Source organism: Schistocerca americana, chromosome X, assembly GCF_021461395.2.
Source record: "Schistocerca americana isolate TAMUIC-IGC-003095 chromosome X, iqSchAmer2.1, whole genome shotgun sequence".
Lineage (NCBI taxonomy): Eukaryota > Metazoa > Arthropoda > Insecta > Orthoptera > Acrididae > Schistocerca > Schistocerca americana.
In genome coordinates this window covers 737,325,931-737,353,396 of record NC_060130.1, presented here as the reverse complement: position 1 = coordinate 737,353,396, position 27,466 = coordinate 737,325,931, and the positions used below count along the sequence as shown (strand labels likewise).

Sequence of the window (27,466 nt, the reverse complement as noted above, 5' to 3'; positions counted from 1 at the left end):
ACCGCGCGACCGCTACGCTCGCAGGTTCGAATCCTGCCACGGGCATGGATGTGTGTGATGTCCTTAGGTTAGTTAGGTTTAACTAGTTCTACGTTCTAGGGGACTGATGACCTCAGATGTTGAGTCCCATAGTGCTCAGAGCCATTTGAACCATTTGAACCTTTGTTATCGTGAATGCTTGGAATAACGCGTTGAGGCCTTGCCTCCACAACCACATTCACGCAAAGTAACTTGTTTCGTGTATGATAAAAGCACACAATCTGTGTGAAAACTGTGAACATTCATTGGGCTGATGCACTAGTGTGCTAATGGTTAAAGTTGTTGCAACTGATATTGCAGATCGCTTGCAGTATTATCGTACCTACTACTGGAAGTTATTCTCTTTGTTTTCTAGTCAAAACATAGTTGCATCTGCTGTGGAACATTTATTGTGTATCATCGTAATTGAAGGATGTGTTCCATATTTTACAGTACAGATATTTTTAACGACACTGTAAACTTCCAGATGTAGAGCTAAAGGGAAGCACATATTATAGTAAGAAATTAATCTTACCTAGAGTGCATCTGAGTGTCTCTATATGAACAACTGATTTTTTTAAAGACTGTTTGTTTGTGGTCTTCAACTTCTCTCTATAGCATTCTTCATTTACCAAAATGGCATGCATCGACATCCGTTCTCATGGCATAAAAGAGTTCGCTACCCGAAAGCAATGGCAAAAGGTCCTTTCCCACCTTCGCCTAATCAGTTATTGTACACCATCTGATCAAAAGTATCCGGACACATATTAGTAGACACTAATATGGGGTGTGTCGGTCCTTCGACCATATGACGGCTTCAACTCTGCTGGAAACATTAGCAATGAGGTGTCTGAATGCCTGTGTAGTATTGGCAGCCCACTATTCCTCAAGAGCTCAGAGAAGTTAATGATGTTGGACGCTGGGTGTCTGGAGCGAAGTCAACGTTCAAACTCAGCCCAAAGGTGTTCCACTGGATTCGGGTCGGGAATCTGGGCAGGCCAGTCCATTTCAGGAACGTTAATTATCACAGATCATTGTCTCACAGGTTCTGCCTTATTACAGGATGCTCCTTCTTTCTTTTTTTTTTTTTTTTTTTTTTTTTTTTTTTTTTTTTTTTTTTTTTTTTTTTTGTGGTACAAAACATCACAGTCTCCGAAGTGTTCTTCTACTGTACGCAGAACACAATGCTGTAACATATTTTCACATACTTCTGCATTTAGTATTTTCTTGAGTCCAATAAGGGGAACATACCGTAACCACGGGAAATCATTGCCGTACCGTAACATCACATCCTCCGTAACTCACTGTTGGCGCTACCCATGATAGCATAGCAAGTAATGTTTTCCAGTCTCTCGTCAGATCCAAACCCTTCCATTGGAGTGCCTCAGGGTTCAGCGCGATTCATCTCTCCAAATCACTTGTTTACAGACTGTCCAGCGGCGTCGCACTTCTCACGACCTCAAGCGCCGCTTGACTGCAGAAATGTGTGGCTTCTGAGGAGCTGCCCGACCAGTGCACCCCACTCTTCTTAATTCTCTACACACAGTCATTTCGTTTTGTGGGCTACTGGTAGCAATTTTGGCACTCACAAGTGATTCCTTCTTCTGATTTTATGCGATTTTTAACGACCATCTTCCGCATTGCTCGATGATCCCTGTGCATCAGTACATGAGGTCGGCCTGGTCTTGGTTTCGCTGTGACGGTTCCTTCGAGTTTCCACTTCACAGTCACATCACTAACAGTCGACTTGGGCAAATTTAGAAGGGTTGATATGTCTCTAATGGATATGGTACTCAGTTGATATCCAGTGCCTAGTCCACGTTGAAGTCACTGAGCTCTCCTAAACGAGCCCATTCTACTGTTACTTCTTCTCTACTGACAACAAATTGCTCCTCGTCCCTTTTAAACAGGCGGATCCGAATCTTGTGACACCTAGTGGTCAATTTCACATTACCTAGAGTAGGTTCAAATGGCTCTGAGTACTATGGGACTTAACATCTGAGGTCATCAGTCCTCTAGAACGTAAAACTACTTAAACCTAACTAACCTAAGGACATCACACACATCCATGCCTGAGGCAGGATTCGAACCTGAGACCGTAGCGGTCGCGCGGTTCCAGACTGAAGCGCCTAGAACCGCTCGGCCACACCGGCCGGCTTTAAATTCGTAGTCAATCATAGTTGTAGTTAGTGTAGTCGTGCTCTTCCTCTGTCATGTAAACTGATACATCCAATCTATTATGAAGAGACCTGAATTAAATGTGGAATCAGTTCTACAGTCCAGATTTTCATTCGACACTGTAATCTCTGTTTCTCGAAAGCTAAACAAAATCTTACATAAAAGGCTTTTTGTTCTTTTAGTAATATAGGTGATGGACCACACATTAAAGCATCAATGAATATGTAAACATGCAATTAATTCATCATAAATATGAGGCTTGGAAATTTAATAGTGGCAACTATTTATTTGCAGCTCGTACAAAACAGATACATGTTTCAAAGTTTTACTGACCTTCAAAGTAGTCACCAGCATTATGTATAACACGTTGCCAGCGATGTGGAAGTCGTAGGACATTCTTAGCAGTACCAGTTATGTTGACAGTTCGAGCGGCGCGGTCTGTTGCCCGACGAATTTGTAGCAGTTCTGAAGCGAACGCCATTAAGTGTTTCCTTCAGTTTAGAAATCGAGTTGAACTTGCAAGGGCTTAAGTCAGGAGAGTGCAGTAGGTGGTATAGCACTTAGCAGCCCCATCAGTCAAACAAATCAGTAATAGCTTACACTGTACGTGCTTGAGCATTGTGCTGCAAAATGATGGTCAGGTCCTGAAGAAAGTGTCATCACTTCTGTCTCTAAGCTGGTTGTAGGCTGTGTTCCAAAAATGAACAGCACAGAGACCGAAGTGATGCCACTTTCTTCAGGACCTGACCATCATTTTGCAGGACAATGCTCAAACACGTACAGGGCAAGCTGTTAGTGATTTGTTTGACTGATGGGTCTGCTAAGTGCTATACCACCTACTGTAGTCTCCTGACTTAAGCCCTCGTGAGTTCATCTCGATTTCTAAACTGAAGGAAACACTTCACGGCATTCGCTTCAGAATTGCTACAAATTCGTCGGGCAATAGATCGCGCCCCTCGAACAGCCAACACAACTGGCACTGCTAAGAGTATCCTACGACTCCCACATCGCTGGCAACGGGTTATAAACAATGCTGGTGACTACTCTGAAGGTCAGTAAAACTTTGAAACACGTATCTGTTTTTTAAGAGCTGCAAATAAATAGTTGCCACTATTAAAGTTCCAATCCTCGTATATACAAGGTTCAAAATGTCGTAATGGTATTCTTGCGTATACAGACATTCAAGATAAATTTCCCCTTTCTTACACACTGTTTACTTAAAGGATTACACAACAGCGACAATAAAGTAGAAAAAAATGCTGACTAACTGAACACTACGTTACTGCATTGGATTTATTAACCTTCAGAGTTAGTTCTCTGTTAGCTATACCAAGTTGCTCGAAAACACACAGGTTATGCAAGACATAGTTCTGCCGTTTCCGCTACTCGTAACCCCAAAAGTATGGAGAACATTAAGAAGGAAAACAGATTCGTCAGATTTCATTTAACCACTCCGACAGTAGCACTTACACAGCACAAAAAAATGCACACTATGATTATTGCGTAAGCAGTTAGGATGAATGTGTGTAAATTTTGTTCTCCTGGTACCAGTATAAAGAAAGAAAAATGGTGAACTCGTTAAGAGGCGAAAATGAGGTACCTGACAATCTGTGTTCTATGTTGGCATCCGTACTATGTAATTTAACGACTGCCCGGTCTGTAATTTGCACCAATTTCGTTGGCCTTTAACGCACGGCGAACTCTGACGTTCGAAAGGAAAATAGAATGAAAGAAACGATATTTTAGCGCGCTCTAATTTTGTCCTGCATGAAGTTCCTAGCATATATACGATCGTATCTACACCTGTAAGAGATTATCAATGTTAGAACCATAACATCCTGTTCGCAATTCGGACAACGACGTTCACTAAGTGGTACTTTGTTGGTATAGGTAATAAGTTGTTGGTATGTTGCTTGTTGCATTGAATCGTCACAGATTTTGTCTCTCACTGCTCCTTTATTCCAGGCACATACTGGTTGTTGTGAAATAGTGGTGATTTCATCCGTAACTTGTGACATTAAAGGGATGAAGAAACCTTTATTCCGACAGTAACACTGATCGTTGTTTCTTTCAGAAAACATGTTAAACTTTTTCTGGCACTGACTAAAGGGTGGAGACTAATGCAAAATACACACTTATTTCTCATCCTTGATGACAATTGAAGCGCAGACACAAAACAACAAAAATACAACTGACCCAGGAAATATTTTATGCACCTTAATATAGGCAACCCAACTTACATCATCACCTGGGTGCAGGTGATGTAAGTTGGGTTGCCTATCTTAAGGTGCATGAACTATTTTATCACCTGGGTGCACGTGATGTAAGTTGGGTTGCCTATGTTAAGTTGCATGAAATATTTTCTGGGTCAGTTATATTTTACCCAGCCTGTAATATGAGTTCTTATTTACTAGGGATAAAAATTTCCTTTTTTTTAAATTTTGGAAGTTTTTTGTTTATATGTATCTTCGAATCGATTTTAACCAATAGAAAGTTAACGCCAAAAGCTCATTTCTGTTATAAGTGTGGGGTACACAGTTAATGCAGAAACGTACTTGGAATATTTATATTTCAGCTTTACTATCTATTGTGTTCCTTTACGATCATGACCACGTTGCTTCCCTGTTTTCAAATTGTAATCTCTTGTTGTTCTACATCAGCAAAAAATTGTGATAACTGCAACTTTCCGTGAAATGTTTTATTCCTTCCTCATTACAGCATTTTGCAGGTATTGGATGACTATCTTTACTATGACGACTTCATTGCATATGCGCTCCCATAATTAATCGTGTGACAGAATGGGTGTAGTATCTACGAAAATTGTTTGGAGCTTGAGAGCTGCTTAGCCGGCCGGAGTGGCTGTGCGGTTCTAGGCGCTACAGTCTGGAGCCGAGCGACCGCTGCGGTCGCAGGTTCGAATCCTGCTTCGGCCATGGATGTCTGTGATGTCCTTAGGTTAGTTAGGTTTAATTAGTTCTAAGTTCTAGGCGACTGATGACCTGAGAAGTTAAGTCGCATAGTGCTCAGAGCCATTTGAATCATTTTTTTAGAGCTGCTTGTTCACTCATTTCTATTTCAAAACATACTTTATGTCGTTGCTTAAATGAAGGGGATATATTGGAGAATCATCTCTATGACTATAAAATTTCGTTGTATTTCGATGAAACATGTTGCTGGATCTAAGAAAATCTGTAGAATGTTACGTACTGCATTCAGTGTGGATGAGATTTCTGAAATTGTATCATACGTAGTACTAAATTGGGTTAATGTCCACAGTAAGGTTAAAAGTTAAGACGCTGGGCTTGTGTTTGGGGCCGGCCGAAGTGGCCGAGCGGTTCTATGTGCTACAGTCTGGAACGGCGCGACCGCTACGGTCGCAGGTTCGAATCCTGCCTCGGGATTGGATGTGTGTGATGTCCTCAGGTTAGTTAGGTTTAAGTAGTTCTAAGTTCTAGGGGCTGATGACCTCAGAAGTTAAGTCATAGTGCTCAGAGCCATTTGAACCATTTTTGTGTTCGGGGGTTGGAATCTCTGTTCTACTATCCAGTTTTAACTTCTCCATAGGACAAACGCCTGGATATTTCTTCTGAAAATAGCGCGACTGATTTCCTTCCCTATCATTGCCCTACCTGACCATTTTCTCCGTCTCTAAGGACGTTATCATTGTAGACATGTTAAACCCTAATAATTTTTGCTCTGTGACATCTTTTAGAGACTTCGCTTTTGGCCATTTTTCGATTTTATTAAAATTAATGGTGTTGCAGATGCATTATGAGTGGATGTTAGAAGTTTCGAGCGCGACATAGCAAACAGATAGAACTTTCGCGCATATTATCATGAAGTGTCTCTTGACTTGTGTTTATATTATACATAACCGCTAATTATACGCTGATGAGTCAAAACGATTATGACAATCTAACGTGTTGATCCACCTTTAGAACACAAACAGCAACGATACTGCGTTGTATGAATTTAGAATGTCATGGGATGGTTTCCGGAGGCATGTGGCACCAAATATCTAAAGACAGGTCACACAATTCCTGAAAATTACGGCTCGCTTGTTTGTGCACGCCGAGTTGGCGCCCAACAGCGTCCAGAATTGTTCTATCACATTTAGATCAGGCAAGTTAGGTGGCGTAGACATCAAGGCGAGTTCACTATCATGCTCTTCAAACCACTGTAGCACGAGACAGTTACACAGGATATTTATAAATAGGGGTCCATAAATGTGTGGATGTGTTCCTGACACTAAAATATTACAGAAGTCTGTATGAGCATCGGGAAGCAAATCCTTCGTTAGGGACTTACATTTTGTTGCTAATGTCGTATTTGATAAATTTAACGACCTATATTTTCAAAAATTGCTCATAGTGACCTCCTCCTGCTTCGAAGCAAGGCACGAATGTACGTCCCATGCTCTACCGCACTCTGTTGAAAATTCCAGGAGTAGGTAAAATTTGGCCAGTCCGTTTACGATATGCTGCCTCAAAACATCCACGTTAGGTACAGAGGGTGAATACGCCAAGGATTTAAAATGCCGCCATAGGTAAAAACGCACTAGATTCAAATCTGGTTATCGGTGAAGCCAAGCAATAGATCCCTCTCGATCAATCCATAGATTTTCAAACTGGTTATGGAGATACTGGCGAGCTTTTAGTATTAAGTGAGGTGTAGCACCCCTGTGCACAAACGACATCCGTTGGATGACCTCTAGAGCTACAGTATTAAGTAAATGAAGCACCTCATTTCTGAGAAATCATGTGTACATTTCTCCAGTAAGACATTGTGGGAATAAATATGAACAAATAAGATGACCATGAATGATTCCGTCCCACACGTTAATGTGAACTAAAGATCCTCAGACAAACTAAAAACAGATGCCAAGATCATCTATAAAGAAGAATGCAGTGCACATTTGAGGTGTGTCGCATGATCATTCATTTCATAACTCGTTAATGAAGGATTTTTGGACCCACGTTCATTAGAAATATTTGTGACTACATCTACATTTACATTTATACTCCGTAAGCCACCCAACGGCGTGTGGCGGAGGGCACTTAACGTGCCACTGTCATTACCTCCCTTTCCTGTTCCAGTCGCGTATGGTTCGCGGGAAGAACGACTGCCGGAAAGCCTCCGTGCTCGCTCGAATCTTCTAATTTTACATTTGTGATCTCCTCAGGAGGTATAAGTAGGGGGAAGCAATATATTCGATACCTCATCCAGAAACGCACCCTCTCGAAATCTGGACAGCAAGCTACACCGCGATGCAGAGCGCATCTATTGCAAAGTCTGCCACTTGAGTTTGCTAAACATCTCCGTAACGCTATCACGCTTACCAAATAACCCTGTGACGAAACGCGCCGCTCTTCTTTGGAGCTTCTCTATCTCCTCTGTCAACCCGACTTGGTACGGATCCCACACTGATGAGCAATACTCAAGTATAGGTCGAACGAGTGTTTTATAAGCCACCTACTTTGTTGATGGAATACATTTTCTAAGGACTCTCCCAATGAATCTCAACGTGACACCCGCCTTACCAACAATTTTATATGATCACTCCACTTCAAATCGTTCCGTACGCATACTCCCAGATATTTTACAGAAGTAACTGCTACCAGTGTTTGTTACGGTATCATATAATCATACAATAAAGGATCCTTCTTTCGATGTATTCGCGATACGTTACATTTGTCTATGTTAAGGGTCAGTTGCCACTCCCTGCACCAAGTGCCTATCCGCTGCAGATCTTCCGGCATTTCGCTACAATTTTCTAATGCTGCAACTTCTCTGTATACTACAGCATCATCCGCGAAAAGCCGCATGGAACTTCCGACACTATCTACTAGGTCATTTATATATATTGTGAAAAGCAATGGTCCCATAACACACCTCTGTGGCACGCCAGAGGTTACTTTAACGTCTGTAGACGTCTCTCCATTGAGAACAACATGCTGTGTTCTGTTTACTAAAACCTGTTCAATCCAGCCACACAGCTGGTCTGGTATTCCGTAGGCTCTTACTTGGTGCCACAAACATATCCATACATTTATGGACACTAATTTATAAACACACTGTATTTAACAAGGGAGGTGCCACAGTTGTTAGCGCACTGGACTCGCATTTGGGAGGCTGACAGTTCAAGTCTTTGTCCGCCATTTAGATTTAAGCTTTCTCTGATTTTCCTAAACCATTTAAGACAAATTCCGAGAAAGGCACAGACAATTTCCTACCTGATCCTTCCCAAATCCGAGAGTATACTTTGTCTCTAATGACCTCATTGTTGATAGGATATTAAACTCTAACCTTCTTTCCTATTTCTACGGACAGTTACCCTGCTGGAAGATGTCATCGCCATCGAGAAAGACATCAATCATGAGTAAATGAAGATAGTCTACAATAACGTTCACAATGTCCACAGCTGTTATGATGCCTTCTACCACTGTCATAAATCTCACAGAAGCCCAGTTGAACGTCCCCAATGGCACTGTTCATCCGACCAGGCCACACGCTTCCAATGATCCATATTCCACTCTGTTGTGTCAAGGCCTTGCGCCTACTCAGCCAGCAACCAATAACACAGATGCGTTACGCGGGCATGGACATTACAAATAGCAGACAAGTGATGGCGGTGCCTCAACTAGCCACCTGACGGCAACCCAAGCGCCATCGGTGGTCACTGGCCCCTTGGACCCTTTCTCTTCTGTGGGCCACGTGACTGAAAGTAGTACGTGCAGTATTCCGGCACCGGGGAGTATTTAGGCTGGCGCCCAGGCTATGGTCGGCAAGTTCACTCCGAGAGTTACCTGGACAAAGCGCATTGCGAAAGCATACCCACAATCAGGATCTCACTCTAGACCGATTAGTATGGCAACGACGACATCCACATCGACCTTCGCATCCAGAAGCTGACAGATACGGACGTATACCAATCGAGACCTCTACACCGAAGAAATATATCCTCCAACGCCGTAGACAGCAACTGGATTTTATAATATTTGTCTTTATTTTCATTGGCAATGTGTTAGACCTGAACTTTTGTGGGTCCCATTGGGACTTTGATTGTGGTAAACTTGATGTACAGACGCTGGATTTTGGAACATTCAATTTTTGGTTACATTTTGGGACTTTCAGCCTTCAAATGTTACTGCCTGATAAAAGAAGTAAGAGCCTACGGAATAACAGACCAGCTGTGTGGCTGGACTGAAGAGTTTTGAGCAAACAGAACACAGCATGTTGTTCTCAATGGAGAGACGTCTACAGACGTTAAAGTAACCTCTGGCGTGCCACAGGGGAGTGTTATGGGACCATTGCTTTTCACAATATATATAAATGACCTAGTAGATAGTGTCGGAAGTTCCATGCGACTTTTCGCGGATGATGCTGTAGTATACAGAGAAGTTGCAGCATTAGAAAATTGTAGCGAAATCCAGGAAGATCTGCAGCGGATAGGCACTTGGTGCAGGGAGTGGCAACTGACCCTTAACATAGACAAATGTAATGTATTGCGAATACATAGAAAGAAGGATCCTTTATTGTATGATTATATGACGGCGGAGAAAACACCGGTAGCAGTTACTTCTGTAAATTAGCTGGGAGTATGCGTGTGCAACGATTTGAAGTGGAATGATCATATAAAATTAATTGTTGGTAAGGCGAGTACCAGGTTGAGATTCATTGGGAGAGTCCTTAGAAACTGTAGTCCATCAACAAAGGAAGTGGCTTACAAAACACTCGTTCGACCTATACTTGAGTATTGCTCATCAGTGTTGGATCCATACAAGATCGGGTTGACGGAGGAGATAGAAAAGATCCAAAGAAGAGCGGCGCGTTTCGTCACAGGGTTATTTGGTAAGCGTGATAGCGTTACGGACATGTTTAGCAAACTCAAGTGGCAGACTACAAGAGAGGCGCTCTGCATCGCGGTGTAGCTTGCTGTCCAGGTTTCGAGAGGGTGCGTTTCTGGATGAGGTATCGAATATATTGATTCCCCCTACTTATACCTCCAGAGGAGATCACGAATGTAAAATTAGAGAGATTCGAGGGCGCACGGAGGCTTTCCGGCAGTCGTTCTTCCCGCGAACCATACGCGACTGGAACAGGAAAGGGAGGTAATGATAGTGGCACGTAAAGTGCCCTCCGCCACACACCGTTGGGTGGCTTGCGGAGTATAAATGTAAATGTAGATGTAGATGTTGTTGTTTCAATATTCAAGGAGAGACTGGAATGAGAGTTTCACTCTGCAGTGTAGTGTGCGCTGATATGAAACTTCATGACAGATTAAAACTGTGTGCCGGACCCAGACTCGAACTCTGGATCTTTGCCTTTTGCGGGAAAGTGCTCTGGCAACTGAGCTACCAAGTACGACTCACGACCCTCCTTACAGTCAATAGTTTCATACTAGCGCACACTCCGCTGCAGAATGAAAAATCTCATTCTGGAAACATCCCCCTGGGCTGTGGCAAAGCAATGTCTCCGCAATATCCTTTCTTCCAGGAGTGTTGGTTCTGCAAGTTTTGCGGGGGTGAGCTTCTGTGAAGTTTGGAACGTAGGAGACTAGGTACTGATGGAAGTGAAGCTGGGAGTGCGGGTCGTGAGTCGTGCTTGGGTAGCTCAGTTGGCAGAGCACTAGCTCACGAATGACAAAGATCCTGAATTCGAGTCTCGCTCCGGCACACAGTTTTAATCTGCCAGAAAGTATCAAGAAGTGACTGGTTTTCAATTATTATGTCCCAAACTAAGTCTCATTGGAGAAGATAGTTTGTGTGTGTTTTTCTGGCACTGCCTTTGGCGGACACATCACGACTTTGATAATTCCATGCCCATGGCAATTGTAATCAACGATGTCACTGAGTCTACATGGGAAAACACAGACGTCGTCTGCTGCAGAGCACCACATTCAACAGGGAGTACAGAACAGTGTGCTCTGGAACACTGGTGCCTGCTACAGTTCTCCACGTATCCTGCTTTACAGAGAGGGAAAACCTCCGACCTAGTGTTCCGTGATGAGGCGCGGATGTCCAATAGCTTGTTCCTACTCGTGGCGTCGTCGTCCTTCGACCACATTCCGTAGGTTTTTACAAAATTAGCACTCGGACAGCTGGCCAGCTTCGAAATTTCCGAGATGCTCGCGCCAAGGCGGGATTTGCCCTTTATCTACGATAATGATGGAAGCTGAAGAAATGAATTAAAATTTGTGAGACGGCCGGGACTTGAACCCAGGCCTTCTTGCCCATTGTCAAAGTCGTTTATATTGGTGGATTTCCCCATTTGAGATCAGAATCATTGCTAGAATGATCCCACGTTCATCTCTGCACCGCTTTTTGCTTACTGTGTCACGTGATGGGCAGGGGTTGTAATGTTTTGGCTCAAGCATACAAGTATCGGGCATGTGGAGTTGGATACCTGGCAAAGGGGCATTGCTCACGCAAAGCTACACGGCTTCATTTGTCCAAACAACACAGAAGCTGGATAGTAACTGACTGGAGGCATGTAATGTTGTCAGAGGAGCCGTAATTTTACCTCTGTTCAAATGATGTAAGGCGTCGATGGCAACGACGTTGCAATTAGGCGTTTAACACGCTGTATGTGGTGGGTGCAATTCAGACCACTGTTGGTTCTAAGATGTTTTGGGCGTGTTTTCATGACGTGAGTCTACTGATTCAACCTACCGCGAGCATGGAATAAAATGTGTATTTCAATATTCACGCTGACCAAGTGATGCCCTGTGTTCTACATCTTCATGATGGGTTCTTCTCTCTTCCATGATATCAACAGCTCTGTTCATAGGGCTACACACATACGTTCCTGGTTTGAGGAACACCTGGATACTACATCGCAACCTGACCGTCTGCTAAAGCACCCAACCTTAATCCGACAGAAAATTCTGTGACTGTTTGGAACAGCGGATGAAACTCAGCAATTTGGTAGCTCCACAGGATCTAATCATCAACGAATGTGTTCATCTGGATACTTAAGAAACTTGTGGATTCTCTTCTTAGTCGAACTGAACGTCATTGTCAATGTTAGAGACGGTGTTACACGATATTAGCATGATGTATGCTGGGGGACGACAATTTTTTTGTCCAATATGCTCATTTAGGGTAACGCAGTTATGCAGATACGAAAAGACCTGCGCAATATATGCTGGCCTAGTCTTCGGACTGATGACTGTAATAATAACAATAACTTTCGTAAACCTATCTGACAAGGAAACACTATCAACTCAACGTAAAATTTTAAGGAGAAAAAGCGCATTTTCAAGATGTCAGCTCGAATATTCGATCCAGCGTAGAAATTTGGCCCATGACAGTGACAGTACGCATTTATGACCTTCTGAATTTACAGCATTTAAACTTCTCACACCTCGGTTGTTTGTCACTCGCTCCGTCTCACTACAGCCGCTGATTGCCCTAGCGCGAAGTACTGTACGGCGAAATAACAACCAGAGGTCTCCAGTTCTCGGGATGTTGACGCAAGGGAAGAAGATTTAAAATCTTGTCCGAGAACGCATTATTTAACACGAAGAGAGTACATTTTTCTTGGTACGCGATTTTTTGCGAAACGTCCGCGACGACGCCATTCATTCACTTTGCACGTATGCAACTCTTCGCATCCGCGAATTCTTTCTGTCATATGTGTCAAATTTTCAAAATTTTTCTAGTCGTCTTCTTCAAGAACATCACACAGTTTTCTCCAGCACTTTTCTATAGTTTTTGCTTTCACATTATTCCAGGCTTGTGCAAACAAGTAAATTTCATATTTACTACACTCAGCTGTTCAGTCATGTTTTTTATTGTGCTTGTCGCTATCGTGCAGGATGGTTCTCAAACATAGACCACGGCTGTGCCGTTTAAATGTTGCTATTACACTTCATTTAGTGGCTGAATTGGACAGGTAAAATTCGGAGGAAAGAAACATAAAAAATGTTGAAATGTGTGTGAAATCTTATGGGGCTTAACTGCTAAGATCATCATTTCCTAAGCTTACCCTTCATTATCCTAAGGACAAACGCACACACCCATGCCCTAGGGAGGACTCGAACCTCCGCCGGGACCAGCCGCGAAGTCCATGGCTGCATCGCTAAGACCGCTCGGCTAATCCCGCGCGGCAAAGAAACATACTACAATCGATACTGCGTATTGTCAGTTAATAAGTTTGCTTGTTTAAGGATACATTTTTAGATTAAAAACTTTACAACTTTCGGTGCAATTGATCACTAAATACTCAGTGAAGGACCACAACACATCCAAGAAGTTTTTGGGCTGTATAAAAACCAGGTTGTGTATTTCTGGAACACCCGTCGAAGTTCGAGGCTCTTCAACTTCGTGATAGTTACTGGGAGCAGTCTGCGCGTGCCAGAAAAGTTTGATGCCAAAAGAACTGTTTCCCGCCCTTTTTCATTTTTTGTCCAGAGGCAGACGTTTCTTTCAAGGAAGCTAAGTATCTTGTTGGTAACATCTTACAATTAACGCCCGTTTCATAGGCATTGTAAATATGGTCCATAGTGCAGCCTCGGCTGTAATCCTCAAACTCTGTTTTTAAAACATCAGCTGCATCGAGGTCTGTAGATAACTTTTCTACACCTACGTTAAATTGTGGAATGACATGTCTGTTTTTAAACCCGTTTAATGACTCGGAGATTGAGGAAAGAATCTTTTCGTTCGTCACCTGACAACTCAGATAATATTTTAGCTTTCCCTTGAATTACAGGACTAGTGAAAGTCATGCGTTTTTCTCGTTGTTTGGTGAACCAAAGATAAAGAGCTTCGCCTATTATTTCAAAGTCGGAGATTTTCAGTGTTTCTCTGCGAAGATTTGTCACAGCTTCCTCTAGAAATCTAGACTTCACCAACTGCTAAATTACAGAAATATATACTCCGTAATTAGCTGCAACTATTTTGAATAACCTTCCTGTTTTAACTTCCTTTACAGAAGCTAATGTACCAGTGAAAGTATCCGCAAGACAGTTCCGCTCAGTTGCCATTGCACAAAAAAATACACAGGCAACGGAAGTAGAATGCGCTATTGTTGGCAGTGTAGCTGTATTTAGAATGGGGAGTCGGTGTCTGGGGAAGCAATCAGGGTTGGGTGCCGATCTCTCCCCATTAGTTATAGTTCTGAACACTCTCTTCTCGAATTGTTTCCGTGTAGTACAATATTTAGTTGGGTTCTACGATTCTTGCAGGTCTTTCGGATAGCCCGCGTTTCGATTGACCCGGGTCCGGTTAATCGAGGCTTTACATACTGACGGGAGAAAAGCAACATCAAAATATAATTAATGGAGAGTAATGGAATTTCGGGAATTCATTTGTCTAGGTAACATATTTAAGTCATTAACATTCAAAGATTACAGATTAATTAAGCGCGAGATAAGCCAATGCTAACATGAAATGCTGGTACATTAATAACTCGTGTAACCGCAAGAATTTTGAATTCAAGCCTAGAAACGTGCATGCATTGTGTTGCAGAGGTGCCGGACGTCAGTTTGTGGGATAGAGTTCCATGTCTGTTACGCTTGGTCGGTCGATACAGGGACGATTAATATTGGTTATGGATGACTCCGGAGTTGTCGTCAGACGGTGTCCCATATGTGCTCGATTGGAGACAGAGCTAGGGCTCGAACAGTCCGAGGCGACAGCAGCCACTCTGTACAGCATATTGGGTAACAACGGCCGTATGTGGGCCAGCGCTATTCTGTTGGAAAACACTCCCTGGAATGCTGTTCATGAAAGGCAGCACAATAGGTCGGATCACCAGACAGACGTATAAACTTGCAGTCAGGATGCTTTGGTTGTAACCACGAGAATGCTCCTACTGTCATAAGAATTGCACCCCCGAACCTAACTCTATGCGTGGGTCTAGTGTGTGTAATACGCAGGCAGGTTGGTTGCAGGCCCTCAACTGGCCTCCTTTTAACCAACATACGACCCATCACTGGCACCGAGAGAGGACCAGCTTTCATCTGAAACCACAAAAGACCTCAAACTAACCCTCCAATGATCTCTGGTTTGACTCCACCGAAGTCGCAAATGGCGGTGATTTTGGTAAGTGGAATGCACGCTACAGGTGTCTGGCTCGGAGCTGTCCTTGAAGTAACCGATTTGCAACCTTTCATTGTGTCACTGTGGTGCCAGCTGCTGCTCAAATTGCTGCTGCAGCGGCAGTACAATGCGACAGAGGCATACGCCGAACATGATCTTCCCTCTGGGCAGTGACAAGTGGCCGTCCGGAGCCGAGTCTTCTTGTGACTGTTCATTCTCCCGACCACTGCTGCCAACACTCATGTACAGTGGCTACATTCCTGCCAAGCCTTTCTGCATTATCGCAGAAGGATCATCCAACTTCTCATCGCCCTATTATTTCGTTCAAACACAGTAAGGTGTTGATAACGGCGTCTTTGTCACCTTAAACGCATTCTTGACTAGCATCAACTCATCACATCCAATCTGAAAGTCAACTAACGCTCACGACCGTTACAGAGTGTATTTAAAGCAAACCTGATTTACATCTCATAGCGGCGCTACTTGTGCCCTCTCATGCGATTGGCACGAGGTTGAACAGACACCACATTTCAAACGTAGAAACACGCTTACGAACTTTCGTTTATGTCTCACAACTCCTCAGTGTTACGATTTTTTTTTTAAAAATGGTTAAAATGGCTCTGAGCACTATGCGACTTAACTGCTGAGGTCATCAGTCGCCTAGAACTTGCAACTAATTAAACCGAACTAACCTAAGGACATCACACACATCCATGCCCGAGGCAGAATTCGAACCTGCGACCGTAGCGGTCGCTCGGCTCCAGGCTGTAGTGCTTAGAACGTCACGGCCACTCCGGCCGGCACGATTTTTTTTTACCGTCAGTATATATATAGCTCTGAAAATCAGAATGAATAAACGTAATCAACTAAAGAATTATGGTGGAGTTAATGACATTCAATTTAAAAAATGTCGCTACGCTACGTCTTCAAGGCCATATTCATTCATTTAATTAATTTACTCTGTATCTGTGAATAACAACTTAAAACTGTTCTAAGGAAAGAGGCGAGAAACCGCACAGTTCGATATATTGAAAAAAAACACTATCGCTCGTTTGTTCGTCGATATTATGAACACGAACCTCTTACTCAAATTCCGCAGCTCGTGGTGTAGTGGATGCCGGCACGGTAGCCCAGCGTGTTCGGTCAGAGGGTTCGCTACCCTCTGTAACAAAAAGTGAGTCAACGGATCAACGAAGAACCTAAACGGGTGTCATCGGACGTCCGCCCCGAACAAATTCGACGAACAATGTAGAACAAAATGAGATTAAAAAATGTGGGAAGCGTTGCTGCCTCTGCATCATGGGGTCTTGGGTTCGATTCCGGGCTAGGTTGGAGATTTTCTTTGCCCGGGGACTGAGTGTTTGTGTTGTCCTGATCATTTCATCATGATCATCAACATTCATGACAGTGGCTAGATTGAACTGTGAGAAAGATTGACTGTGTAAAAATGTGGACTTTGTACGGACGCTGATGATCGCACAGTTGAGCGCCCATCAAACCAAACATCATCATTATCATCATCACTTTTTTTAATTTAATCGTATGGTTAGGGCCTCCCCGTTGGGCAGGCCGTTCGCAGGGTGCCGGTCTTTCAATTTGACGCGTCTTCGGTGACCTGCAGTCGATGAGGATGATAGGATGATGATGATGATGAAGACAGCACAAGACCCAGTCCCTGGGCGGAGAAAATTCCCCGACCCAGCCGGGAATCGAACCCGGGCCCAGAGGACTGACAATCCGTCACGCTGACCATTCAGCTACCGGGGGCGGACATCATCACTCACTCCACTGTACAGTATTTCACGCTCTGGCATTAGGTGTCCGAAGTGGGGCAGAACAAGTCGAAGCATGGAATGCTCAAAAGCGGTACATTCAGAGGATCATAGCTGTGTACTTTGAGAATTATAGCCCAAATTTTCGGGCAGGATCTATTTCTGGGGTTGATATGGCTCATGTGCGCTTTTTCCTCGAGTTGGCGATGTTCCATTTTGAGGTGGGTGGATAATGTGGCTCTGTTACCTATGACAGTTCCGTAGCTGAGGAAGAGCTGGTGGAACTGCGAGGCGAAGGAGGTGAAGAGGCAGCCGAGCGCGGTGACGAGCCCGCCCAGCACGGCGGTGAGGCGCGTCGACTTGCGCCGGCACAGCGCCACGGTCACCGGCGACATCAGCAGCGCCACGCCCGTCGACAGCGCGCCCAGCCACCCTGCAACACCAGCCAAAGCTTCAGCCGGTTGGCCGTGCCAGCACTTCGCTGTGTCTTCGCACTAAGACAGCTTTTGAAATAGTATGAAAGCTTTCACGACCGGATGACATATCTTCTGGTAAACCTTCCGGGATGTAAGGTCGTGGTCCATGAAACTCTTCAGCACCTAACGTTTCGTCCAGAGCTGCGCTGGACGTCTTCAGAGGGGTGTTTCTCCTCCGGTCGGCAAGACTCACCGGAGGAGAAACACCCCTCCGGTGAGTCTTGCCGACCGGAGGAGAAACACCCCTCTGAAGATGTCCAGCGCAGCTCTGGACGAAACGTTAGGAGCTGAAGAGTTTCATGGACCACGACCTTACATCCCGGAAGGTTTACCAGAAGATAAGCTTTTGAAATGTTTACAAAATTTCTTAGTCACACGTATCGATAACAGTCATAAAGTTTAAATTATTACATCACGTTTGAAAGGTGGTTTCGTTCCTTTTATTTCAACGAAAACACTAGTTGTAAGTCCTATACCAGTTACAGCCATCCCCACCTATTTCCACCCACATCAGAGATTCCCCCTCTCTCCTATCTCTCCACTTCCGTGCATCCCTTTCTCTCTTGATACCACCGCCTGCCCACCCACCAAACGCATCCTTCTTTTCCGTCTTTCCCAGTATCCACCTTACCACCTATTCTCCTTCCATAGAGAACACGAGCCACTTCTAAATTTACACCCACAACTAGTGATGTGGGCCGGGCAAATGCCCAGTGGACGGGAGATTTATAAAATCTGGGCATTTACAAAAAAAGTTCTTTTTAAAGTTCTTACGCCTGAAGTGTATAATTTACCAATTAAAATAAGAGATGGGACGATGCTCCCGATATTAGAAGTTAAGTAGATGCTTACATTTAAACATACGTATGGCATTTTGCCTTTCTTATACGTATGGCATTTTGCCTTTCTTGCTATGAACGAAAGGAAAGAAGAATGAAGCGGTTTTACTGATAGCTGCTTGTCGTTTACAATATACTTTTTATTTCTACCAGTTCTAACTCTTTTCTCTCTCTCTCTCTCTCTCTCTCTCTCTCTCTCACTCGCTCGCTCACAAACACACACGCCCACACACACACACACACACACACACACACACACACACACACACACACACAGAGAGAGAGAGAGAGATAGAGAGAGAGAGAGAGAGAGAGAGAGAGATTGTGTTGAATAGCTGTGTAGTGGTAAGCTGGAATAAAAAAATTAAAAAAAAAAACATGTTCTTAGGTCATCGCTTTGTAATGTAACACACTTTATAGTCCGTGTCAAATCTCTGAATGTTACTGACGAATGATCATTGATAACAAAATTATTACTGAATGTATTAAACAGCTGGCATGTGTTTGTTGATAATAAATGTATTCTTAAATGATAAACTGTTTTCAGTAGAAAAAAAAATGCTTTATTTTGAAATTTAGTGACATTTGGGATATACTATAGTTTTCTATTCTGTTCCTTTCTTTGTTTATTTTCGCATACTGCACTGCTGTGAAAAGAAAATGAGAACACTTACATAAAAAGGATTTAATAACAAAGAATTGATACCGAATACGCTGGATTCGTTCGATTTCGATACAAGCCGATTCGTAGAGAATCGGCGATTCTTGCATTCGTGGAATCGGAATCAGCACATGACTCATCCGTAATTAAAATCATTATGGATAAACTATTTTACTCGAATATTTTTGCAGCTGTATAGTTTAAGTAAAAATACAACTTACAGGCCACCCACTTAATATAAATTATACATTATTTGAAGACATATTTTAAAATTTGAGTTTTGTTTTCTTTTTTTATTATGTACTACCACAAGAATTGACCTCATTAAACATGTATAGTTACGTTTACAGTCCAATTCATTTCCCCTAATAACTCTTCCCTATCTCTCAAGCAGCTTTTTCTACTTGATTAACCAGCCACTACAGAAGCAGTGTTGCAAAATACCTTTTCCAATCCAAAATTCGTGAAGTTATAGCAACATTTATTTCATGTGTTGAAATGGAATGTGATATGACGTTTAGCCTTCATATATATTTCGCAATAGTTTTTGACCAGCTTCTGGCGGAGAAAAGTAACAAGAAAAGTGAAAAATCAGATATTAAATATACATGGGTTGGATAAAAAGCGGTGGCAACACTGGTATGATTCATACCAGACTTCACTGACAGACGTTCACCATATTACATGCCCTCAATACAATCGTCCCGCATCTCGATCACCTTCCCCCACACAGATCAGAGGAGTCGTACACTCAGCGCGTCTGAAGCTTCCATTAAGAAAGAACCCACAGGGAACATTATTCCTTAAAAATTTCTGCCTTTATATGTTGCGGTTCACGTAGTGGTATGCATTACCGTAGCTATTATCCCGGTTGTCTTAGCGTCAGGGTGCATTTTTACAGAGAAATATCTAAGTATCTTCCTTTCTCTTGGCCCCTACTGTAGAGTCCGCAAGCACTTTTATAGAGTTCCAGGAAATCGCATCAGAAGCGTCTTTGGTCATTGATATCGTCTGTTTTCAAACTCTCGCAACTTTTTATTAACTCCGTTCGCTGAACCTTACATTTTTTTAGAATGTTTTAAATCCTTATCTCCTTTCTGCGATGATTTTCATTTCTCTGGTAGTGAAATACTGAGTTGCTGAGATAATGTTTTTCTGGATCAAATGTTTAAATGTGTGTGAATTCCTAAGGGACCAAACTGCTGAGGTCATCGGTCCCTAGACTTACACACTACTTAAAATAACTTATGCTAAGAACAACACACACACACACACACACACACACACACACACACACACACACACATATATATAGACACACACACACACACACACACACACACACACACACACGCCCGAGGGAGGACTAGAATCTCCGGCGGGAAGAGCCGCGCAATCTGCGACATGGCGCCTCAAACCGCGCGGACACTCCACGCGACTTTTCCTGAATCCTACCGAGAAACATGTGGGTTCCTAACATTTCATAAATACTTTCAAAGACATTGAACAAAAGTTTTTGAAAACTGATTACACGCTAGAGGGTAAATATTTTGTTGTATGATTAATACAGGGTATCAGACGGATGCCATATTCCTTGACTTCCGGAAAGCGTTTGACTCGGTGCCCCACTGCAGACTCCTAACTAAGGTACGAGCATATGGGATTGGTTCCCAAGTATGTGGGTGGCTCGAAGACTTCTTAAGTAATACAACCCAGTACGTTGTCCTCGATAGTGAGTGTTCATCGGAGGTGAGGGTATCATCTGGATTGCCCCAGGGAAGTGTGGTAGGTCCGCTGTTGTTTTCTATCTACATAAATGATCTTTTGGATAGGCTGGATAGCAATGTGCGGCTGTTTGCTGATGATGCTGTGGTCTACGGGAAGGTGTCGTCGCTGAGTGACTGTAGGAGGATACAAGATGACTTGGACAGGATTTGTGATTGTTGTAAAGAATGGCAGCTAACTCTAAATATGGATAAATGTAAATTAATGCAGATGAATAGGAAAAAGAATCCCGTAATGTTTGAATACTCCACTAGTAGTGTAGCGCTTGAGAGAGTCACGTCGATTAAATATTTGGGCGTAACATTGCAGAGCGATATGAAGTGGGACAAGCATGTAATGGCAGTTGTGGGGATGGCGGATAGTCGTCTTCGGTTCATTGGTAGAATTTTGGGAAGATATGGTTCATCTGTAAAGGAGACCGCTTATAAAACACTAATACGACCTATTCTTGAGTACTGCTCGAGCGTTTGGGATCCCTATCAGGTCGGATTGAGGGAGGACATAAAAGCAATTCAGAAGCGGGCTGCTAGATTTGTTACTGGTAGGTTTGATCATCACGCGAGTGTTACGGAAATGTTTCACGAACTCGGGTGGGAGTTTCTAGAGGAAAGGAGGCGTTCCTTTCGTGAATCGCTACTGAGGAAATTTAGAGAACCAGCATTTGAGGCTGACTGCAATACAATTTTACTGCCGCCAACTTACATTTCGCGGAACGACCACAAAGATAAGATAAGAGAGATTAGGGCTCGTACAGAGGCATATAGGCAATCATTTTTCCCTCGTTCTGTTTGGGAGTGAAACAGGGAGAGATGACGCTAGTTGTGGTACGAGGTACCCTCCGCCACGCACCGTATGGTGGATTGCGGAGTATGTATGTAGATGTAGATGTAGAATATTCGAATTGTTTTTTACCGAAGATCTACAACCATTCCTTCTAAAACATAGCGATGTGTACTGCATTTAATGGCAATCAGATATTCTTTACACGAAACTTTCGACGATGTCATCCGTGTTAATGGTTCCAGTGAAAGTTGTAGCAATGATAGACAGGAGGTACTCTATGTGAATCTAGGCTGGCCTCCGCAGCGCACTTTCGATTTATGCAACGACGATTACATTTTCTATTTTTGAGAGATCTCCAGGGCCATAAAAAGTGGTACATAGTTGGATGATTATAAAAAAAGCACAGTTAGTCCCATATCTCCGTAGACAAGACAGTTAATCGTATAATTCATACATGTAAGAATGTGGACTTCACCAGATGCCGTTTGATGGCCTGCGGCGCATAAAAGTAGATGAAACTTACAAATGAGAAGAACAGCAAAACCTCTGGGTCGATGTACGTACGCTACATTTTCTCTGTAATAGACTAACCTGAAGAACTGGCCATTCGAGTTAAAAAAACAGTAAACGTATTTCATTTTGGAGCGACGCCAGAATGTTAACACTGCTTGAGTAGAAGTTAAGATACCTAATGCTTCATTAAGAGCTGATCACAGATAGAGTTTCTAGGAAACCACAAGCACTGAACAACTTGTTTCGTGATTCTTCTCCCTCTCAAAACAACAACTTCCACAGTTCAGAGCGCCACAAAAGTATCGTTATATTTCAGTCTCACATAAAAAGTAGCAACATAGGAACAAACTTTTCAATGTCTGCTCCTACTTGCAGCATATCGTGAAAATTATGTATTGTGCAGAGGTCATTTTATCTTCTGCCAGTCTCATTACGAGCTCTTTGGCCATAATGCAAGAATGCTGGTGGAACAACAGCACAGACGATGTTACTTCCATCACTTCTTGGATTTGGGGCCTGCGCCGAACTTTTCCTTAGATCGATGGAGTCTATGATACGGGGTTAATTTGACAAACGGGGACACACTTAAGGAAAGTATCCCGGAGAGAATAAGACGCAAAAGAGGTCGTACGGACATACGGTGCCGGCCGGAGTGGCCGAGCGGTTCTAGGCGCTACAGTCTGGAACCGCGCGACCGCTACGGTCGCAGGTTCGAATCCTGCCTCGGGCATGGATGTGTGCTATGTCATTAGGTTAGTTAGGTTTAAGTAGTTCTAAGTTCTAGGGTACTGATGACCACAGCAGTTAAGTCCCATAGTGCTCAGAGCCATTTGACATACGGCCGGAAATTCGTTCCAAGGGAGGTACATCCACTTGAAGAAAGGTGCTTGACAGTGGCCCCAGCATCATCATCAGGCAGGTGATTCGCCAGCATGAGGTAAGTCAGAGGATCGTGTGGAACGTCCTCCAAGACAACTGCCACCATCCGCATCACTTACAAAGCGCGTAGGCCTTATTACCTACCGAGTTGCCTCCGTGCTGACGGTCTTGTCGCTGGTTCATTCTGTCTACATCCACATGTACACTCCGCAAACCACTGCATGGCATGTGGCGGAGGGTACTTTGTGTACCACTGTCACTTCCCCGTTTTCTTGTTTTCCTCACAAATAGTTAGCAGAAAGGACAACTGCTGGTAAGCATCTGTGTGGGCTCGAATCTCTCATTTTAATCTTCGTGGTCTTCTCGCGAGAAATACGTAGGAGGAAGCAATATATTGGCTGACTCTTCTAGGAACGTACGCTCTCTGAACTTTAACAGCAAATCACACCGAGATGCGGAATGCCCGTCTTGGAGATGGTTGAGCATCTTCATGACATTTTGGCCCTTTCCAAATGATCCTGTAACGAAACGTGCTGCTCTTCTTTGGATCTTACCTATTTCGTAAGCCATCTTGTGCGGTTCCCATAGAGACGAGCAATATTCAAGTATTGGTTGACCGAAGGCTCTTTTTGCTACTTCCTTTTTTGATGCACTACATTTCCAATGGAATCACAGTGTGGCATCTGTCTTGCTCATCGATTTTACATAGGACCAGAATTTTCTCGAGTTCTCGGCAAGATCTTTTGCTAAGGGATGACGGTGGTATTTGTCCTATGCTTCAAGCAACGATCTTCCTACAGACACAGGAATCTCTGTCGTCATTTGCGTGTTCTCTTCTGAACCGGCAGTGCAACAGCCTTTACTTCCTCAGCATTTTCCGAATACGTTGTTAAATCGAGGTGGGTCTTTTCCATCTTTAATCCACTTACTCTGCACATGCTTCTGCGGAGCATGATTTATAATCCGTTTAAACTTTGTCCATAATTCCTCTACGTCCATCATACTGGAACTGGACTAAGACGGATGATAACAACTGCTTATCTGCTCTTTCCAGCAGAAATAGTCTCCTAGCTTCCTTGACTGATGTATTACGTTTAGTAACCGTAGTCGCTGTGATGACATCATGATCACTAATCCCCGTTTCTATACTGACACTGTCGATAAAGTCAGGCCTGTTTGTAGCTCCAAAGCGTAAAATTTTTCACTGTGTCTGGGCTGTCTAACTACCTACTCAAGAGACATTTTGGAAAACGTGTTCAAAAGTACTTCGGAAGACTGTCTGTGCAATGAATCCATAGATGTCCCAGCCTATAGTCGGTACTTTAAAGTCACCTCCAACTAATATTGCGTGATCTGGGTATTTCCTTGCTGCTGACCATAGGCCTTCTTGGAATGGCTCTAAAACTGTCAAAATAGCACCCTGGGCCAATAAATACATCCAATAACGAACTTGACTTCACATAAACCAGCTAATTGCGACCGGATAACTTCACTGTCACGCTTAAATTCCATCTCGACAGAGATAATATTTTTGTCAACTGCAGTGAACACTACCCTTCTTATTGTGTCTAATTGGTCTTTCTGATATACGTCTCCGCATTGGCTCTCAGCCACGAGTCACGCTTCCTCAGAGAAATGACTACTCATAGATGGTCTGTATGAAATATGTGTCTACTTAGCATTTTGTGATTATTCTTTATGAATTATTGTTATTTTCACTTTGTACATTAAGGTTCAAAATGGTTCAAATGGCTCTGAGCACTATGGGACTTAACATCTGAGGTCATCAGTCCCCTAGAACTTAGAACTACTTAAACCTAACTAGCCTAAGGACATCACACACATCCATGCCCGAAGCAGGATTCGAACCTGCGACCGTAGCGGACGCGCGGTTCCAGACTGAAGCGCCTAGAACCGCTCGGCCACACCGACCGGCGTACATTAAGGTATTTACCTGTGGCACACATGTACATAAGCGTATGAGATATTTTATAGGAGAAGTATTTGACGTCATTTTATCATCGCACTTGTTATTAACTCACAATGTGTGTGTGTGAACTGTGTCACCATCGCAAACAGTGAAACATTATTATGAGGAGAAGAATTTTATTTAAGTTTGGTGAGAATATAGGGGATGTAGGTTCTTTATATTTTATAAGACCACTATGGCCAGTGCTTAAAGCAGTTTTATGTATAACATGAAACACAAGAAATTTAGAAAGACTAGAAATCATACGTAAGAGTAATAAGATACAGCACAATTGATTCGAATAAAAAGTGAAGATAGTGTCAAATTCGTTTGTATCTCAAATCAGCATTCTGGAACCCATGCACAAACAAACTGCACCAATCCGTTAAAAGCACCAAGACGTGATACCCAGCGTAAAGTAGGTTCCTTAAATGTGATGGGATAGTCATCAAGCATACGGATAGCTGTGCCTGCTTATTATGGTTGCCATGCTAATGGAGTCGCACAAAAACAGCCCAATCTGCGCTCAGGTAATGAGACAGGCTGCTCGCTTCCATATCCTTTTTGCCTGCTAGCGTAGCCGTACGTAGTTGCATTCCTGCACCTATATATAAAAGGTCTCTTCTTCTGTTGTTTCTTTTTCCACACTATGCATCAAATATCACTCTCTCTTTTTTTGGTACTCAGCAAAAACTATAAATAAAATACAAACAAAACCGTTTTACCTTGCATATAATCCATTAAAACCAGAAGTCGCATGGGACAATATTACCAGAACGATACTTCTGCCATTATGGACAGATGTGAACTATTACGGCGGAATTCCAAAATCTAGAAACAGTACTCACAGCAGTTGTTGAGTTGTCGAGAAATTACAGAGATAAAATAAAAGTCACAGAACAGTCGTATATGGTTCAAATGGGTCTGAGCACTATGGGACTTAACATCTTAGGTCATCAGTCCCCTAGAACTTAGAACTACTTAAACCTAACTAACCTAAGGACATCACACACACCCATGCCCGAGGCAGGATTCGAACCTGCGACCGTAGCAGTCCCGCGGTTCCGGACTGCAGCGCCATAAACGCGCGGCCACCGCGGCCGGCAACAGTCGTATGAAGTGGTATCACCAGACGTATATATAAATGCATGTACGCATGTGATGTTATCAATTGGAACCTGAACGTTACCATATGTTTAGATTAGTCATTTGATGGTGGGGCTTCAGCGATTGTTAATTATTATAAAACTATTTTTATTCAGTTAAATCACAAATAACTTTTCCTGTTGTAGCCGATTTCGATGTTTAAGTCACTTCTATGTTTCCAGTCCTAATATGGATCTCGATCCGTTTAGGGACGTTGTCTACAGCAATCTTTGCGGTACAACTTTCAGCTGCTGGTCATCCATCAACTGCGCCAATGATCTTCCGTAGTTGCATGTTCAGCTGCCGAAGATTCAAGAGGATGACGTCAAGTGTGGATGAGAATTTTACTGTCGAAATCTGACACTACGTTATTGTCATGTGAGAGGTAACACATTAGGACGCAGTATGTCCATGAAGTACCATCGTGCCTTAAGTCACTGATCCCGAACGCTGCCATTTTTGTTGTGGTGTTAACTGGAGGCTATTCATGGGACGGTAATTCCCTAGCTCGGCTGCTATTAGTCACCAGGCAACGTTGTGGGATGACACATACAGTTGCAAGGACTCCATTTCTTGTTGTAGGATGGCAGGAGTAGATATGAAGGAGTTACAATGTTCTTGGTGCACAGCATGGCGATGCTCCCTTGTGGTTATCAGACGCCGATTGGAACTCTGACGACTAGTATGCCTGTCCTCAAATTCCCATGCTGTCCAACATCAGTTCACTCTCACATTCGATTACCCCACAAATCTGGATATTACACGAGTAGCCGGCATCTCTGTTCCCTTCACCGTGATCATTCAACATCTGACGCTGTTCACACCCCTCATATAGCCTAGATATCCAGACCGGGTAACAACACTAAGCATGAACAACACCAATGCACTCTCCTGGCCGTTCTGCTTGTTTCAAAGAATGACAACTCCAATCATTTACTTAAGCGCCAACGGTGTGTATGTGTACGAAATTACATTGAAATCCGACCATGTCATCTAGGTGCTTCACTTTTTTGCCTGGCAGTGTAGCTGATGAAGTTGTTTGTCATTATGACTGAAAATAAAAGTTTTCTGTGGTTGTTATCATATTTCCTGGATTCTTGAGAGAATGTATCAATAATATGGTGTAGTACCACACTTCTTTTCTCAGTCAAGTCTGTATCAGTGACGTATCGCTGATTTTGATGAATAGTGACATCTCCGTGCTGTTATGGATAATTACGGAAATGAGAGAAAGAAGGAGGATGAAACTTGCAGCTGGTATGTCATCTACTTTTCTCGAATGACGCACGGGACCGCTAAGCTTAACATCCACGCCCGACGTTCAGGCTATCGTTAAAGTTGCCCTCACTCTTCAGGAGACTGCAACTCTGACTGGATTTATCTATCAAGCATCGATCTGTTTTA

The 27,466-nt window shown here is 43.2% G+C and overlaps 1 protein-coding gene across 1 annotated transcript in view; it reads right to left on the bottom strand.

The window, feature by feature from the left end:
• Positions 1-23,130, bottom strand: part of LOC124556293 (monocarboxylate transporter 2-like) — a 136,817-nt gene extending 113,687 nt beyond the window's left edge. Inside the window, exons 1-2 of the mRNA XM_047130269.1 lie at positions 23,067-23,130; positions 17,259-17,444 (exon numbers count right to left, since the gene is read on the bottom strand). Coding sequence (XP_046986225.1) covers positions 17,259-17,444; positions 23,067-23,130 — 250 coding nt within the window. The remainder of the gene's footprint in view (positions 1-17,258; positions 17,445-23,066) is intronic.
• Positions 23,131-27,466: the final 4,336 nt, after the last annotated feature.